This window comes from Harpia harpyja, chromosome 9 (genome assembly GCF_026419915.1).
Source record: "Harpia harpyja isolate bHarHar1 chromosome 9, bHarHar1 primary haplotype, whole genome shotgun sequence".
NCBI lineage: Eukaryota > Metazoa > Chordata > Aves > Accipitriformes > Accipitridae > Harpia > Harpia harpyja.
In genome coordinates, this window is record NC_068948.1 from 2,917,631 (window position 1) to 2,936,264 (window position 18,634).

Here is an 18,634-nt window from a genome sequence, read left to right on the forward strand (position 1 = left end):
AAAGAAATTCTCAAACTTTATTGTTAGATCCCAGAAATTGGTCTAGTGGAGGTCCTTTGGGATAAATGGTGGCTGTATTTTTTAATCAATTATTTGGAAGTAGTCATAAATGGCTGTTGATGAACATTTGTGGATGATTCAGAGATTGTCTGGTAAGTGGGACACAGGCAAAAAAAATATTCAGTCTAATGCAGGAAGTCGTGGCAAAGTATATATTTAGGGGAAAATACCATGCCACACTTACAGAATGGTTATGTGCTGGAATGCAGAAGCTAGAAAGAATTTAAGTCTTAATCTGGACAAATGAGAATTTAGACTCTCAGGCTACAGCTGCACGTATGGGAAAAGAGGTAGGATGGTCATTTATCTTTGCATTCAGCATTGAGGGGAGTGTGAGACTGGCATATGGTTCTGGCGTTACTGGTTTTAAAAGGGGTGTTGAAGAGTACACAAAATAGCTATGGAAATTATTCAAGGCTTGAGGAAAATGCCATGTAGTGAGAGACTTAAAGAACTTGACTGAAAGATGACTTTCAGTATCATATAAAAGCGTTTTCAAAGGGAAGAAAATATTTTACAATAAAGGGGGTGTTAATCTAGCAGAAAAAGGCATAACAGGAACTGTCGTCTGAAAATTGAAGCCAGACTAATTCAAACTGGAAGTGAGAATAGTTTCTTTGGAATGAGAGTGGTTAGCCACAAGCTGCTAGGAGAAGTGGCTTTCCCCCTGTTTTTACGCAGCTTTTGGAGGTTCGGTCATTGCTCACAATTTCTGTGGAGGGATGACTTCATTCTGTGAAACCTTGTATTAATAGCGGAGACTGGATTCTGGGTGCTGGCGAGAAAGAATGACAAACTGCTTTTCTCCCATCTAGTTGGAACGACGTATTCCAAAATTCAGAATGCAAAGCCCAGAAAATGTCTTTGGTTTGCTTAATGAGGCAACAGAGCCAAACAGTTGGTGTGAAAAGGAGAACCCGAAAGAAAATGGACAGTAGAATTTCAATTATCTACAACTTTTACCAAAAAGAAAAAGTTACTCTTTAGAACTACCACCCAAGATAGAGCATCAGTTTAGCATCTTCTTGTGATGTTGACAGCATTAACCTCTGCGTGACTCGATTCATGGATAATGTTCTGAATTTTCTGAATCCCGTGATTGTTCCAAATGTCATCAATATTAGAAAGGATTTTTTCAAAGGGTTTTAAAAATCTTTATGAATTGTACAGTTGTCTGGACTCCCGTTATGTATTAGTATCTTGTGAAACATCTTTTCTTGTTATAAATTCTTCTATAAATACCAGAAATTACTTTTACCAGTATTTCACTTGACAGCTTGTAACTGTGAAAGAACAGTGCATAGTTTAGCTGAGCTAATAAATTGCTGTTTGCTGGGTTAGAAACCCAACTATTAAATGTTTTGTTTAGTAGCTTGGGAATAGAAGGTCAATAGATAGACCAGTTTAGTGTTTTCAGCATCGCTTCAGAATGCTATTGTTCTCTGCATTTATGGTTCACATTATTATTTTATAAGTATTGAAAATTATAACAACTTAGCAAAACATAAGTCGTAACAAATGTTGGGTTATAACAAAACTAGAAAGAAAGAAATTTCTCCTATATTTTCTGAATTTTCTCATGAATCTAAAAAAAAGTATTAATTTATCATGACATGTTAAAAAAACAAGCAAAAACCCCTACAGGCTTTGTAATACCAGAAACTGCTTAAGTTTTCTTTCTTCTTTTCTTTTTTTTTTTCCCCTTACTTTTTGTGTAACAGCTCTGCAGAGAGGAAATTCCTCCATTATGTAATATATTTTGAAATACTCTCCTCTCACCAGTCTTTTTGGCAGCATTCTGATGGCTGGAAAAACTTTGTGTATGTTTTCAGTTGTCATTGAAACTAGTGTCATGTGAGAAGATGGCCTCCTCATTCTTAAACACATAAAACCAGCTTCTTCCTCTATAGAACTGCTGAAGATCCATATGCCTTCCAAACGCCTTGAATAGATGTATCTTAAGTCTGAAGGGACTTATCACTGGCCAGTCTCATGCTGATATTCTTCGTGCCAAGAAATGCTGACTTTTGGCTCAGTTAAACTAATCATCTACCAAGCAATAAATGCCTCTGTATCTAAGAATGTAATGACTTAATGCAGAAAGCGTATGGGAAGAGATACTGAACTCTTTCCTTTTTCTAGGGCATATACAAGATGGTGTCTAAAGAGCGCAGCTAGAGCAGTAACTGCAGGTTTCCTTTCTAAGGTTCTGCCTTTTTTTGCAGTGGGGTGACTTGCTGCCATGTTCAATTTGCATGGCATATGGAGTTGATTAATTATAAATAGGCACTGTTGTGCTGTGGTGAGTTGTTCATATTGTACATCAGATTCTACAAACTAGCTGTTTTCTTTAACAATAATAAGAAAAAAAATATTCCATTACTTAGTAGTCTGTTCCTTAATACTGGATGTCTGCAGTGTGCAATGGCTGTGTAAACTATGAAGTGCTTTTTCAAGCATTCAGAATAGTTGTTAAGTATAACAACAGCAAGAATCGGGCAGCAAGGGAAGACTGAGTAATAGTAACTTGTACACAAAAAAAATTTTTCCTTATTGATGTCACAGGTTACAAACTTTCTTGCAGTCTGTGGGGGACATTTGATACCTGTTATTGATCTTTTGGAACCAAACTTAAATCCCTGACTATTAGTTACTAAACTGAGTAATTTTTACTTCCTAAGGTCCTGTGGTCTGATTCTTCAGTGACGTTGGTAACCAAATCTTCCACTGAAGTGACTGAATTTATTTCAAAGGTAAAGGCAATACAAAAAATACTTGAAAATGGAGAGATGTTTTGACCCTGTATGTAATTTTGTTCAATGACATTTTTCAAAATGTACTGAGATAATACAGATAGATTGAATTTCATAAAATGTTTGACTTACAAATTGCTGTGCCTTGAATCTCCTATGAGTAACAAGTCTTCTTTTCACTTACTATTTGTAATATCCTCCACCTTTAGCTATCTCAGCTGTATCCAGAAGAAAACTTGGAGAAATTCATTCCTTGCCTAGCTGGTCCAGATTCATTTTACCTAGAACGGAACCACATGGACCTGGAATCGGACCTTAGGTATGCTGTGTTTTTTATTGTTGTGGGTTTTTTTTATCTTGACACTTGGCTTTTTTCACCAAGTGGAAGAAAGAAACAGGAAATAGAAATATTATGTTCATACTCTAAATTACTTTCAAGAAATTAGAGCTTGATCCTAAGCATTATTTCTTGACGTTCTACTAATTCCAGTGCATTAGAATTTTTCAGGAATTCTTTCTTCAGAAATACAGATGGTAATAATATTCTGTATTAAGCTTCCTGGAGAACTGACATTTCCTCATTCCTTGTTAAAAACAAATAGAGGATCATTGGCTTTGCAGAAGCTTGGTTTGGACTCAAAAAATAGCCAAAACTGCTTTAAAAAAAAAAAAACATCAAAGCTCAGGAAAAAATAGTTGCCTGAATAGTTATCCTTCTGTATTGAGGGATGGGTTGTGGGGATTTTCCCCCCCAACCCCCCACCCTTTCACAGAGTTTTTTATTGTCTCAGTTGTTTTAAGTTGTCGTGATGTTTATTTTAATTTTAAAAAGGTAGGTATGTATATATTATAGCCATTAAATTTTTGGAAGCCATTAACAGCTAAGAAATTTTTGAAGCCTTAGATAGTACCTCCTCACATTATCACAAATCACCTGGCCATTATCTAACCTAAACCACCAATTTAAAAATCATCATCTGTGGCAGGTCACATCAGTTCTCTCTTTCTAAATACTGAAATAGTTTTGCTAGGAAAAGTTGAGGGACTTAAATTATTTTCAGCTACTACTGTCTGTATCTGCAAAGTATTAAATGACATTTTAAAATACTAATTAACTTTTGTTAGAGCTTCTGCTAAACCCCTATTTTCCCTAAGTCAAGACAGACTTTTATCCATCATTGGCAGCGTGGATATTGTTTTTCCATAGTCAGAGCCAGCAGGTGCATGCCTAGATTATTTTTCATGGCAAACAGCGTTAACATTTCAAACAGTCCCTTCTGTGCTTTGAGGATCACAGCCTATTGACAAGAATTAGGGAGGGTAAGAGAGAATGCATGTTGCTGCTGGTGCTGTTTAGCTAGCAACAGTCTTTACAAATCTAGGTTAATAGAGCAGCAAACTGCGTTTACACAGCAACGGTTGTATCTTTGGAGCAGAGAAAGAGGCTGTTCTGTTAAGTGCTACATATTTGAAAAATTCAGAAATGAACTGTGATTTTTCAAGGTGGAAAGCACATTGTGTGTAAAGTTGAATTATTTTTTATTCAAACACTTAAAAAATGACAGAGATATGGTCAAAATGCTTTCTTTTTTTAAACAATTTTCTATACATTTTCAAATCTATAGAAGATGTGGCAAAAGGCAGCTGAGTTTGCATGACAACAAGAAGTTTAGTCATGTCGATAGAACTCACTTCATACATTGCACAGTTTTAGGAGATTGCCATTTTTTCCCCCCAAAAGAGGCACAGCAGTCCTGGGAGAATGTGACATAAGTTTTATAGCCTTTTTCCCCTACACTGCCAGACTCTGCATCTGCTGTTTATCTGGAAGAGGAGAAAAGTAAATAACAGATACATCTATATTTTATGGTCTTAGGTTTGTGAATTTGAAAGGGAAGTTTCAAGTTCATATTTTAACGTTTTCTAGTGTTCGGTGTTCCTAAATTAAGTATCTTTACTGAAACACTAAACAGAGTGAAAGCAACACAATGGTAATGTGTTTTAAGTATTATTAAGGATAAGAATGTCCATACGTTTCAAGTCTACTTTGATTCAGAATTGCATGGTGTTATTAATTTGAAAGGTCTTTTATGTTTTAGTTTCAAAATTTCAAATTCAATTTCAAAATTTCATGTACAGTCATGATTGCATAGGCAGCTGCAAATCAAATATAACAGAATGGGGGGTTTTGTTTGCTTTTGATGAACATGCAGGTATTTGGCACCATTACCTTCCCATGTGGTGAAAAATGACCATGTTAGAAAGTTCTTCAGCACTTCATCTCCTTCACAGCAACTTCAGAGTTCAAGTAAGTTTAAATAAAGTTTAAAAATGAATTTTTTTGTACTGATGTACATTTCATAAACCGATGCCATTTGTAACTTCCGTTCCCTGTTTTTAGATCCTGGCAACCCCTCCCTGTATAAAGTAGGAACTACGCTGGGAACATCTGGAAGGTGAAATATTTATTTTGTTTACATTTGTTCTGGTTAGTTGTAAAACCCCATTACATAGGTAATTACCTGTCTCACCCTGGGGATTTATTTGCATCTACACTTTCATATTCATCTGTAGAAGATTTTAAGAAATTCTAGTCTTAGTGTGTGATCTGCCCAGAAGAGACAAATGGTGAGAATATTGGTATGAGGTACTACTAGCATTCCTAGTGTTGTCATTTGTTCATTATTCACATGCTGTAAGAAAACGCATCTTAGAGCTCAGTATAGGTAATTGCTTGAAGAAGAGTTTTGCAGTGAGTTGATCACAAATACAACAAAACGTAGGTAACAGTTTGCAAGTCAAAATAGAACGTGATACAATTACTGGAAATGGAAGATAGAATTCAACTTCAGCTTCAAAAACAAAGGATATAAAATGTAATTACCTTTGGACCAAACTTTCTAGCATCGTGACAGAATGTCTTGTCACTGGCGGTTATCACATCAGCAGTGGCTCTTAGGGAAACCTTTTGACCAGCGTTATATGGGAGATGAGATGATTGCAGCGTTCCTGCTGGCAGTAAAACCTATGAACACGTGTTCTAAGCAGCGTTTCTCAAAATGTTTAAAGCTGTAACTACTAATTGGCATCAACACTTCAATGTTGAGCTGTGGTGATGGATGCTTTCTTCGTGATCTGCTGCTTACTGCGTAAGTCGTAATGGTCTCAGTCACATACTTAAAAGGAATAATGATCATCTGAATTGTAGGCACAGATCTGGTTGTCCCTAGTATAAGTCTTCCTGGGTAAAGGGAGACTAGAGCATCTCTGAAAGGGGTTTTTTCTCTCTACAGCATATTTGAATGTTTCCTTGTACAGCAGGGGTTTTCCTTTCAGAGGGAGGAAGGAAGCCTCTTCCAAGGGAGGTAGAAGTCAGCCTTGGGAAAAGGAGGGAAGAAATTCTCTTGCCTTTTGTTAGGATTTAACAAACTCAGAACTCATTCTTTTAAGAGGCAATTTTCATTTTCTCCAACACAAACCAGAACCCTCCAAGGAGCCAATATTGTGGGTTATTTTGCCATTCCACATGTAAAAAAAATCTCCACAGGATTATATTTGGGCTTCTTTTTTTCTTTTTAATAATGCAAAGCTGCACCACGGCCATTCTCTCTAAATCTTTTTTTAAATCACAGAGAGGTAGTAGAACATATATTTTCTATGATTATAGAAGGAAACCTCTGCTAAAGCTGAAGATAAGGCTTACCATTTGCCATAAACTGCACTGTTTTTATTGTGCTATTGAACAGCATACGTACAAATCTGTAACTTGGATCAAACAGTGCAGATTTTACCAGAAATCCTGGAAGTGGTAGATCTGTATGGCCGTAGTAGCTGAACTCTGGGTGACAGATTCAATGTGCTAAATCAAATTATGTTACTATTTTGCAGACCTATATGTGGAGTGGCTGGCATTCAGTCTTCTCAGAATCACGTTCAGCACTCGGCTGCTGCTCCCGTTGCACTACCCCACTGTTCCCATGCAGGAGGTACTGGCTCATCGCTGGCCTATCGCACCCAGATGGACACCTCTTCTTCACCCATGTTAATGTCTTCCAGTCCACAGACCCCTCAGACACAGGAGCAAAATGGGATCTTAGACTGGCTCAGGAAACTGCGGTTGCACAAATACTATCCTGTCTTCAAACAGCTCACCATGGAGAAGGTAGGGCAGTAGATGAAGAAAAGGGTGCCATCTCTTAAATTATCCTTATATTCTCTAGTGCAGAGAGAGAGGCTGCAAACATCTGCACTGAGAATTGCAGAAGTTATTGGCAAATGCCGTGAAGGTTTGCGCTCTCTTGAAGCAATAATATTTGGATGAAAACCTTCTTTCTATTTTCGATCTGTGTTGTGTCCGGGGCCTGGGCTGTTCAACAGCTGCTGCCAGTTTCAGAATTCTTCACTGAATGCTTGAAGATCCAACTTGCATGCTGTCTTAGGAGCTCTGCTTTGGCTCCCTGTTCATCCCTTTGATGTGCAGTAGATAGCTAAAGTTTGTTGATTTTTTTTTTTAATTTCTGCTTCTTGATTGATTTTTCTTCCAAAATATTTGGTTATCCTTATTTTCAAAAATAGATTCACGGAGATTTCTGACATGAACGTCAGCGTGTGCACGTACCTGCAAGTGAATGTGAGGTTTTTGTTTTCTGCAGAAATTCTTGTGGAAAAATAATTGCTTATGTATTTGCATAGTAAGAGTCATGAATGATACCTATGTGTGCTGGATTTTATCTACATAGAATACTTTTACAGCATTTACCCAGCTCCATCTGTAAAATTCATGTCCGCTCACTGTCTTTTAGCCTTGAACGCCCTCCAGTGGACTAAGTGCTTAGGTTGAGCCAGGTCTAAATTGGGGGGGGCTTTGTGCTGGTTATAGTACGTTGTATGTATTTCATTATAATATGTTACCAGAGTCTTCTGATTTTATTTTCTTCATTATGTGAGGGGAAATATATAGTGGTTTTTTTCTTTATTAAAGTAGCAAAGCTGTGCATATTCTAGTGTGTTTTAAAAAAGCACGTATTATTATGCATACTTTGCTGGCTTTAATTTTCATTATATTATAAACTTTTATATTTTATTTTCATATTCTATGTCTGTATTTTATTACAAAATTTAATTTTGGAGTATATTTTCCAATTAAACTGATGAGATGACTGCACATTAATTTCTGTGTTAAATGACACAAGTAGGAAAACTAGAGTGATTTTTTTTAAGAGAAAGAGATCCTTAAACTCATTTATAGCACGAAGTTCTATTTTAATATGTACACTAATTACTTCATCTTTATTGTGAATAGTTACTGTAAGCACACACCTAATTAAATTTAATCTACAGATTTCTTTCTTTCATGCCAGTCCCCCACATTTTTATTGTACACTGATTCTATAATTTAAAACTGGAGTGGAGAGTTTCTCTGAATTAATAAATGTTAAAAAAATGGCTTTAAAGTTGCCTTTCAGAACTGATCTTTACTGAAAATGTAAATAAGAATATTTCAGGCTGTAAAACTAAGCATGGCATTTTTTTCTTTACAAGTTTCTGAGCCTTACTGAGGAAGATCTCAATAAGTTTGAATCCCTCACCATGGGAGCAAAGAAGAAGCTCAAGACCCAGCTAGAGTTGGAGAAGTAAGTGGGGGTGGAGGGGACTGTCTTTTTAAGGTCCTAAGATATTTAATGAAAGTTTTACAATGGTCGTTGCTTTCCAGACCATAAACCTACGAGGATTCCCACCTGTAAATAGGCATAATGCTTATCTCCCTTCCTCTGCAGTTGTGTCGGTTACTTTGAAAAGCTCTTGAAATGGGGGCCGACTAGATAATATTTAGTACTTACTGGTTTACTGTCGTCTGTTCAGGGTTGTGGTAAGGATAACCAAATGTAAAGAATTTGTAAATTCCGTTTTAAAAGGACACAGCAACCCAGTTGTAACATAAATGCCTGTCTTCACCTGTCATGCTGACAGCTCTTCTAAGGAGGGGGATGTTTTTTAAATAATTTACAAAAGATACATGCTGTTGCTTGGGTTTTGTGGGGGTTTTGGGGGGGGTTTTTTGGTTGGTTGGTTTGTTTGTTGTTTTTTTTTTTATACTTGTATAATGGGTATTGTAAAGCAAGTGTGCAAAGCCCATTTAGGTTTTGGGCTTACCACCTACCTGAGCTTCATGGGGTAGGAGGGAACCAGGCAAGCAAGCTGTAGGGTTTGCAAGCTCAGGTGATGTACCCAGAAAGTCAGGGTGCCCAGCAGGACTTTTTCTTCGTAAGACCTGACAATTTTTTGGCTTCCAGTCGGTGCGGACGGAGCACAGCTGCTTTGAGAGCCTCCTTGGTGTCCCGCGGTGACCCAAGCCAGCTGTGGCAGCTGCAGCCGCTCGGGCCTTTGCTGACTGCCAGAGCTGGGGTGCGGGTTGCCAGATGGTACCCGTACAGGGTCTGGACTTCTAACTTTGTATGGGGACAAACCACTGAAAGTCAGGGCTGTTGCAGGTATCCCTGGTCTCAGGAAGATCACAGCTTTATGTGGTGGTGGTGATATAAAGAAGGCCAGTGCTCTGTACCATATTAATAGCCCTTTGGGGAAACTGGTGCAACAGATTGTCCTATTTTTTATATCTCCATTTAGAGAGAAATGTTTATTCTGAAGCTACTGCAGTTACTTAAAAAGCAATTAAAAAAAAAATCCAAATCCATGCCCATTTATCAAAGTTCCTTGACAGCATATTTCATCACTCTTAGTTTTTCCAGAGTGTGTTGGCAAAATGAAAAATTTGGACTGCGTTGCCTTCTCTTTGGTTTTGGTGTGCATGGCTAGGTTTGGGACGCGCTTAAGTAAAGTGTGATAGAATTTAGTCACCATTTGGTGATGTTTTACCTTGTACAAATAAGAGTATTGTAATCAGATGGCAAGCAGTCCAAGTGTAACTGCTGGCAAGAAGCTACGGTCAAGATTGATGCAATTTCCAAATGTTTCCATTTGAAATTAGCATAACATTTAGTGGATTACTTAGTGGGCTTTGTCTGCTTCAGTTTCATTCAGAAGTTGATTTATCTGTTGTGCTTTAGCCAGTTTCTGCTTCTTCATATGTTTCTCCATCACCCTGTAGAGAAAAATCGGAGAAACGGTGCCTAAACCCCACAACACCTTCTTCAGTTACCAGCAGCGGTGTGGCAAGGGTTCCCCCTACTACGCATGTAGGGCCTATCCAGAGTATTCGTGGCAACCATGCTGCAGGTAAGAAAGAGGAGCAAGGGACACTGCTGTGCTCTTGGGGCTGAATATGTCCTTGATCAAGAGCAAGCTCATTCTTACGCTGCTTTTTCACCAACCTGTCATGAGCTTTATCTTCCAAAATGTCATTGGCTTAATAGGGAGCAATCAAAAAGTCCGATTCCTGCGTATATGGAGTGCAATAAAAAGTAGCTTCCTCTTCCTGGCCTCCGTGTGAATGGCTAGCTGCACTAGTCAGCGAGTGTTACCCCTCCAGACCCCTGTTTCTTAGCTGATACGTATCTCTGTACATCTTGAGCATCACTGTATGTTAGATGGTGTCATGAAACAGTTGTAATTAGGTCCTGTCAAGTAGGTGTTACCACTCTTGTTTGCTTTCCCTGATGGCTTGCACACCCTTTATCTGCAGAGCTGCGAGTGGATGTGGATCAGCCAGCCCACCCACTGCCCCGGGAGGGCAGCTCTTCTGAGTACTCCAGCTCTTCTTCCAGCCCCATGGGGATCCAGACAAGGGAAGAGAGCTCAGACAGCGCCGAGGAGAACGAGAGACGTAAGCAGAAACAACCAAAGAGTGTGCCTGTGTTGCCCAGCTTTGTCTAGTGAAGCAGTTGTATTTATAGATGTTTCTGTCCCTAGGTTTAGAGATTCACTTAGACGGTTCAGAAAAGGAGAAGCCAGTGATGTTACTGAATCATTTCACTTCGAGCTCTGCCAGACCCACGGCTCAGGTCTTACCAGTGCAAAACGATGCAGGCTCCAATCCGTCCGGCCACCACGCTCTGCCAATGCAAATGATGTCAGCGGCCTCTACTCATATCACCCCCATTCGGATGCTAAATTCAGTGCATAAATCAGACCGTGGCAATGCAGACATGAAGCTACTTTCATCGTCTATGCATTCTCTTTTATCTTTAGAGGAAAGAAATAAAGTTTCTCCTGGACCTAGGGGCAGCATAAAAATGGAAAAGAGCTTTGGAAATGCAGTGGTGGATGTAATGTCTGCATCTTCTCCCCACCAGCCCTTGCAAGTGCTGTCAGGGGCTGCTGAGAACAGCTCACCCACATCTACTATTAACTTTGGTCCTCGAACCAAAGTCGTACATGCTTCGACTCTGGACAGAGTGATAAAAACAGCTCAGCAGCCGGGATTAATAGTAGAAACGAGTACTGCTGCCACTGTAACATCCAGCACAGTCTTCCATGTGGCTCGTCCACCCATCAAACTCCTGGTGTCTTCGTCTCTTCCTACCGATTCTGCCATTGCCGGACAGACTTCCTGCTCCAGTAATATGCAAATAACAGTGTCCCCTGCAATAATAAATCCCCGGACTGCTCTCTACACAGCCAACACCAAAGTTGCCTTTTCTGCAATGAGCAGCGTGCCAGTGGCGCCGATGCAAGGCAGCTTCTGCGCAAACAGTAATGCAGCCTCCTCCAGCAGCCACCCCTCCACATCATTTGCAACCATGGCGAATTTGCCCAGCTGCCCTGCACCCAGCTCCAGCCCCACACTCTCATCTGTCGCTGAGAACAACTTCTACAGCAGCAGCAGCAGCAGCAGTAGCAGCAGCAGCAGCAGCAGCAGCGGATCCGCAGGGAGCATCCCAGTACCAAACCAGAACCATCACCACCATCACCACCAGCAGCAGCAGCCGCAGCCGCCCGGGTGCATGGTGTGCAGCTCCTGCGGGTGCAGCGGGAACTGTGGTTCGAGTGGTATGACCGTCAGCTACGCTAACTATTTTCAGCACCCCTTTTCAGGACCTTCAATGTTTACTTTTCCGTTTCTGCCCTTCAACCCTTTGTGTAGTAACGGCTATATCAACACGCAGCAGTACAACAGCAGCACGACTTTCCCCGTGGTCCACACCGCTTACAACAGCGGTATAGCACCGGACTCCGTAATGACTGGGCAGTCGACGTTTGCGGTACCGCCAATGCAGAACTTTATGGCAGGGACAGCAGGGGTGTATCAGGCACAGGGAATGATGGGAAACAGCAATGGTTCAAGTCACAAAAAAAATGGGAATCTCTCCTGTTACAACTGCGGGGCCAGTGGTCACAGAGCTCAGGACTGCAAACAGCCTCCGATGGATTTCAATCGACAAGGTAAAAGCAGGTGGAGGGACTGATGCGGGACGGGGCTTACATGCAGAGCGTTGCATTTAGCCAGGGGGAATGGCAGGAGGGAGTCTGGTCGCAGTGCCGTAATCTTTTCATTTCTGACTTGCATAAAAAAAAATCTTGTTCTTGAAAGCCGGTGGTTTTGGGCTATATTGGCAAAAGTTGAAACTTGGTTTTGTGCAGACCCAACACAAGGACAGGGCCCCAGTAAGGCCCTGGGTCAGACCCCGGTGCTCTGCGGGGCTTGTGCTGGTTTCTGGGAAGAAGTGGGCTCTGCGGGAGGGAGGGAAGGAGGTTCTGTGGACAGGTTGCAGCGGAATTGTTGCTGCTGCTTATACCTTGTCATTCAGGTCATCTTGAGTTATAACTGCAAGTTCCCTGGGAAGTTTACAAACTGACCATCTCTGTTCCCCCTTTCCCTTCCTCCCCAAAATAGTAACCTAGATGAAGAATTACTGTTCAAATGCTCTTGAAGGTCCTGTATTTGCTGCTATAATTATTTTGTAGGGCATGTTGCTTACATGGGTACAGCACAGGCTTCTCCAGGAGAGAGCTGAAATCCATAATTCCGGGCAGGAAACAACTAAGAGAGAAATGCTACTTTACTGAGACCACTTCTTAGTCCCATTTTTCTTGTTTATTTTGATTGACATATTGTGTTGAGATAATTTGCACGTGGTGTAGTCTTAAAAAATTAAATACAAACTTTTGACTGGAGCGAACAGCTCTGAGGTGTTATGTTTTGCATTGTGTCTTGTCTACAGTGTATGTCTGTATCTGGTTTTATACGGTGCAGACAAGGTCTCAAGTATTTGACCACTATAAATTAACAGGTGACTGATTTTGAGACAGCAATTTACAGCAGTGCTAAAATGTAACTAATTAGTGGAGTTTCTGTGGCTAATATTTTGATAGTAGCCAGTGGGCAAGAAACAACACTGCCTCGTCAGTCCTAATTCGGAGAACTTCAGAAATGTAGTCCGCTGTCTTTTTAAGCTGAATTTCATTTCATTAATTAAATTTCCATTTAAACTATCCCAAACGAATTTTTGCCAGCCCTGAAACTACATCTAAGCTGGTGAGTTGTACTGTGTAAAACTATGGGTTTCATTTCCGCCAGCTGCAGACACATGCTTGTCAGCCTCTTCTGCAGCTTCACCGCGGCGCTGCAAGCCGGTGGTACGCTGCAATATTGCGTTACACGTCTAATAAGAAGCAGGTTGTTTTAGAAAGTTCTGAGATGCAACAGATGCGAGAAGGTTGATGATGTTTAATTCTTCTGTTTCCTCTCCCCCAGGTACGTTTAGGCTGAAATACGCTCCTCCCTCTGAAAGTCTTGACTCCACAGACTGATATTTTATCTGGCAAGAAAATACTGTAAGCCATGGAGATACAAGGAGATTGAAATACAAAACTGAGACGTCCAGTTGCTGTTAAGCTTAATGTATTTTTTAATCCAAAGGTGCTTTACTTTATTAGACTAGGTAGAAAATCTAGCTTAGGGGTGCATCAAACCCATTTTTGATTGCCAAATTCAAGCTTGGATCTTGTTGTTGGAACTTCTGACTACGTGTCATAGGACCGATGCGTACTGGATGGATGGTGGAGCTGGCCAGCTGCATTTTCTGTTGCAAGTACAACATCCGAGGTACTTTTTTTGCTGGAGAATGTTGCCATAGGTGGACTTTCTAAGGTGAAATGTCTAACTCCAGGGCAGCTACATTCTGAAGTTGAAGCTGGAGGCTGAAGGTAGGAGCGGCCGTTCGCCAGAAGGACTTTGGCACCCCTGGGCTAGGTAAAATGTCTACTTTTTTTCAAAAGTGATCAGGCACTAATCTCTGGGATTTTTAAGGATTGCACTACAGAAGAATGTAAAACTCTTCAAGCTTTCTGCACTTTTAGCAGACAGTGTCACTCTGAGACCAGTGCAAGAGGCAAAGAAGTTCCAACTTTTAAAAATTGGCACCAGCAGGCTATGTGACTTAACTACACAATAAAAATCTTAAGTAAGTCTCTCCTTTCCCTTTCAAAAGAACACACAGAGCAGTTTCGGTTCCTTCTGGAAACAAACTTGTGCTTCATTGTCTCACTTATTACTAGATAGTGCTGGGTTCCCAGCAGTGGAATAAACTTAGTTTCCAAGGGTCCAAGTCCCAGAGACTCCAGAGTCATAAAGGCTTCAAGGATATTTTCCTGTAATACACAAAACAACCTTTACGTCCTGTTACTGTATATAGGTCTCTTTCACAGAAACCTTATTATTCTGCTTTTGTAAATGAATTTTAAACCATCCTAAAAAAGAACAACAACTCTGGCAGCAGAGTTTGTAAGCTTTTGCTTTACTTTATATAAAAAAAACCCTTTGACTCCTACCCCAAGGCTTTTGCTACAGGATTCAGAAGTGGTAGAAGTCAAACATGTAAAAGGTAGTAAACTTCATTATTATCAAGACTTTGAAGGATTTATTGTCAGCCTCCTTCGTTGCAATAGATTGTAGATGACTAGCTTTGGTGTTAACTACTTAGCGTACATAATTTGTGGGTGACAAATCTAAATTAGGACTTGAGAGGAAGCCAAACAAATCTTGAACTGCTAATTTGAAACAGTTTGGTCCTGTCTGGTTGAAAGAAGATACTAATCCTCATGGCTCACCCGAGGAATTTGACGGCATTAAATGGGTGAGGCCTTCTCTTTAAAATGTCTGACATAGAGATATTTGCATACTGTAATTTGGAAGACACCTTTAAAGTCTGAAGCCTTGTTTACACTTGGAGGTATTTCTTACACCAATTTAAACCACACCAGGATGAATAGTATTTGTAGTGGCGCAGCTGACTTTCGCTTGGAAGTGAGGGAAGTCATATCCGAGAAGGTTTTGAAGTGGTGCAGAGCTGCCCCGAGGAGATCGGGCCTTAGCAATGAAACATCAGTGTGAGGGGGTAACGCAGTAGCTTGACAGTCGAGACCTTCCTGGACCATGTTGATAAGAAAGAAATGTTCTGGGCCATCCTTCAGTCCCGCTTTCTCAGCGGGCAGTCGTCAGCCTCGCCAGGGAGGCAAGCAGGATAAATGAGCGTCACCGGAGAGGCACGGTAACGTGAGATGGCAAGAAACCAAACTCGGTCCAGGTAGCGATCTGCAGCTCATAGCGGATTTGGCTTCATGGAAACCAAAATCTAAATTTGCATAATGTTTGGTTTTAAAAAAAGATATTTTTTATTCCTATGCAATGAAAAAAAAAATACCAGATTTGTGTATCCTCAGCCCAGCTCACACTACCCGCAGTATTGCACACACTGTTGAAACGCTTCTGTTCGCTCTGCCTGCGTTTGAGGAGGTTACCTGTGTTCTAATGAACAACCTTCAGACCTACAACACTAAAGTGATGAAAACTGACAATGCAATTTACTTTGCCTTAATGAGCTTGAGACAATGGTAGGAACAATCTGTCATACTGTATTACGCTGAAGGAAATGTGCAGTTTTCAGTGACGATGTTTACTATTTCCAGCTTTGAGGGTCTCTCCAGTGGCCTGGAACATGTGCTGAAAGCCAAACCTTAACATTATTTTTTTTTTTTTCCACTTTTTTTAAACAATGTTTTAAAACTGAATTGTATTTAAATAAACTGTATTTCAACACACATGCAAGTGTTAAAAACCCTCTCAAAATAGCAAAAATCAACAGCAAAAAAAAAAAAAGAAAATCTGTACCAGTTTCATTTTGTTTTAATGCCCAAGGCTGGGCACACAGTCTCGTCTAATATTCATCACAGAGTTGAAACCATAACAAAAGGACTGTAAAACTGAACTTCTGTCCAGCAAACTGTTTCATTCCTTTCTTCAGAGCTTTCTTTGGGATTGTTTCCTTTGTGTAAAGTTAAGGCTGATGTTTCTTAAAGTGGCTTATGTGTACTTTTAGGTAACGTTTTTAAATGGTGGTCTGGTTTTAGAGTAAGTTCAAATTCAGAAGTCTTGAGTACCTTAAAGCAACATGAGTGTAATGGAGAAATGTTTGGTGAGCCAGCAGCAGTTGCAGAGCCTTCCCTCCATCAGAGCGAGTTGTGGCTTCAGATCTGCTAGTGAACGCTGTCCACTTTGTACCAAGAACCACCAAAGTTGGTAAGTCTGAATAGAGCACTTTAGTTCCATAGAAGAATCCTTAACCTGTTTTCAAAGGCACAAATCCATCTTTTTACCCCCGAAAAGTAAGGCAGCTTGTTTTAGAATAGTAGTTCCAGCTTCACTGGCTGAAAGAACCAGTCCTTGAAACCTATTTTTATACATTGAAAGATGGAGATTTCAAAGAATGCTATTTATTGCTATCTTTGTCCTGAAAGTATAAAAAGAATTAGTTCTCAAAATGGATTTTGCTGTGGAATAGAAATGATTTTTAGGTGTAAGACAGAAGGGAATCCCAAGTCATCTCGCTGCAGGGGCATGGAGAAGTTAGCAATGAGTCTTCCCTCGGGGGAGTGAGCGACGTGCGGTGCAGTTTCAGAAGTGTTTTCCGTTTGGGAGTGTTGGTGATGGAAGTACTCGAAACAGGATGGAATTTCCAGCAAACTCCTCCTCGCGCTGGCAGTCTGCAAATTAAGCATTAATAGATATGCCAGGCTTGACGCTAAACAGGAGGAGAATGAAGAGGGAAGCCTCATTTTAGCAAACGAGGTATTTGGATCAGAGTTCCACAATACTTTTCCTTAAAACAGCATGTCACACTCCACTTTTTGTGAAACTTTTTCATGCCACGGTCATTAAATCTTGGCAAATTAAGTGCCAGACTTCCGAAAATAACAGTCTAACACTAGACCTTTACCATTACCCAGAGTTCTGTTTCATGCTACTTCTCGCTGGCAAGCTTCAGGGTGAAGGTACTCAAAAATTCAATGTAGTCTGTGGTATTCAGCAGAGTGACACTCCTCCCCAAAATAAAAATGACATCATCGGAAACCCCTGCATATGGGTTAGCTGTCTATTTGTTTATTGGCGGTCACGGACACTCGGAGCTGTGGATTTGGGGTAGTCTAGAACGCCTGTTAAATGAGATGGATGTGGGCAAATCTGCACAGAAATCCATGTAATTGAGCACTCACAAGAGTCTAGAAAACACTTTTGCTGGTTGAGGCCCCGGTAACCCTCCTGCCGCCCCTGCCCGCCACCATCTCTTGTAATAAACCCTTGGAACTACCCATTTGCTCTCTTAAATTTTTTCTTATGTAAGCAAGAAATGTGTTGGTACTGAAGCAGAAAGCAAATCCTGTGTGTTTTCAAGTGCAGATTAACAGCTTCTCTTGGACATAACTTTCCACTAGGAATGAAGGAAACTCCTGCTCCCATTTGAGCCATTTCTTTTACTTCGGTCAATTCTAGTATTACAAATTGTGCATGTAACTTTATAAATATTTTAAATAGTTTTGTAAATATTTAATATTCAGCTAATTTGATTTTGAATTGTAAATGTCAAGTATTCTGGTATTGGGATTTTTATGTTTTATTATACTTTGTTAAAAGTAAAATTGTACATTTTTAGAATGTTTTTATCTGAGTAAATTTAATGTATGGAAAATAAAGAGTTAAACAGACTCCCTTTGTATTTTTTTAATTTAAAGGGGCTTCATCTGTGTGGGGGCTTCTCCAGCTTGGCAGTTAGCAGGGGCTTTTTTTTTTTTTTTTTTAACTCCTTTTATTACTTTTGCTGTCTCTCCACCCACAGACATCTGCTGGTGAATCACAGATCTATTATGGTGCTTGCAGTTGCTCTCCTCTCCTTGACTCGGCTCCCGGTTGAGCCAAGGAAGCCGAGCTGCTCTGAAAGGGTTTGCGCTCGCGGTTTCTTACCGAGAGTGGCTGTGGCCTGACTCCAGCTGCCGACCCAAGCCTGTACCTGATTTCACTGTGAAGGAAGGAGCTGGGGGGAGGATGAGCAGGGAAATTTTTGTGCCCTGTTCTGCAGGACGGCAGCAGCCGAGCCTCCGGGCTCTGCTCAGCCACCTCGGCTCGCCCCTCACGCGGGGTATGTCTGCGCTGACGATCGGGGTAAGCAAAAGGAATCGCGTCCTTAAACCTTTTGTGGCCGGTGCCTGGGGTCATTCCTGATGGGCAGAGTCCTGCTGGAGAGAGCGCTGGGGTTCTGAAGCCGCGAGGAAGAGGTTGGTCGAGCAGGAACAGAAACAAAACGGGGATATGGAAACCGGTCCATGTGCAGGCACGCCCCGGTCCACACCCGTCTAGAGAGCAGAACTGTTCTACAGGGCAATCACACCTGAAATTCCTCCTGCTGGAGGGTGGCAGCTCCCTCTCCCAGTTCTTAATGAGGATCAGTACCAGAGGGTTCAGTACAAGGGTCTAGTCGTCGTCAGCAGGACCTAATTCACTACCTTGTGCGCCCTGAAGCAGGTGGAACAGACCGCTGTGCCCTTCCCTGCGGAGATTCGATTTACGAAAGCTGTCTAGAAATAACCAC

General features: G+C 40.9%; 1 protein-coding gene across 1 annotated transcript in view; it reads left to right on the top strand.

Moving 5' to 3' along the window:
* The window catches only part of ZCCHC14 (zinc finger CCHC-type containing 14), a 55,514-nt gene extending 37,761 nt beyond the window's left edge, over window positions 1-17,753 (top strand). The window contains exons 4-13 of the mRNA XM_052796523.1: window positions 2,742-2,813; window positions 3,023-3,132; window positions 5,027-5,121; window positions 5,215-5,269; window positions 6,702-6,975; window positions 8,355-8,446; window positions 9,922-10,049; window positions 10,456-10,596; window positions 10,683-12,155; window positions 13,468-17,753. Coding sequence (XP_052652483.1) covers window positions 2,742-2,813; window positions 3,023-3,132; window positions 5,027-5,121; window positions 5,215-5,269; window positions 6,702-6,975; window positions 8,355-8,446; window positions 9,922-10,049; window positions 10,456-10,596; window positions 10,683-12,155; window positions 13,468-13,523 — 2,496 coding nt within the window. The 3' untranslated portion in view covers window positions 13,524-17,753. The remainder of the gene's footprint in view (window positions 1-2,741; window positions 2,814-3,022; window positions 3,133-5,026; window positions 5,122-5,214; window positions 5,270-6,701; window positions 6,976-8,354; window positions 8,447-9,921; window positions 10,050-10,455; window positions 10,597-10,682; window positions 12,156-13,467) is intronic.
* The last annotated feature ends 881 nt before the right edge of the window (window positions 17,754-18,634 follow it).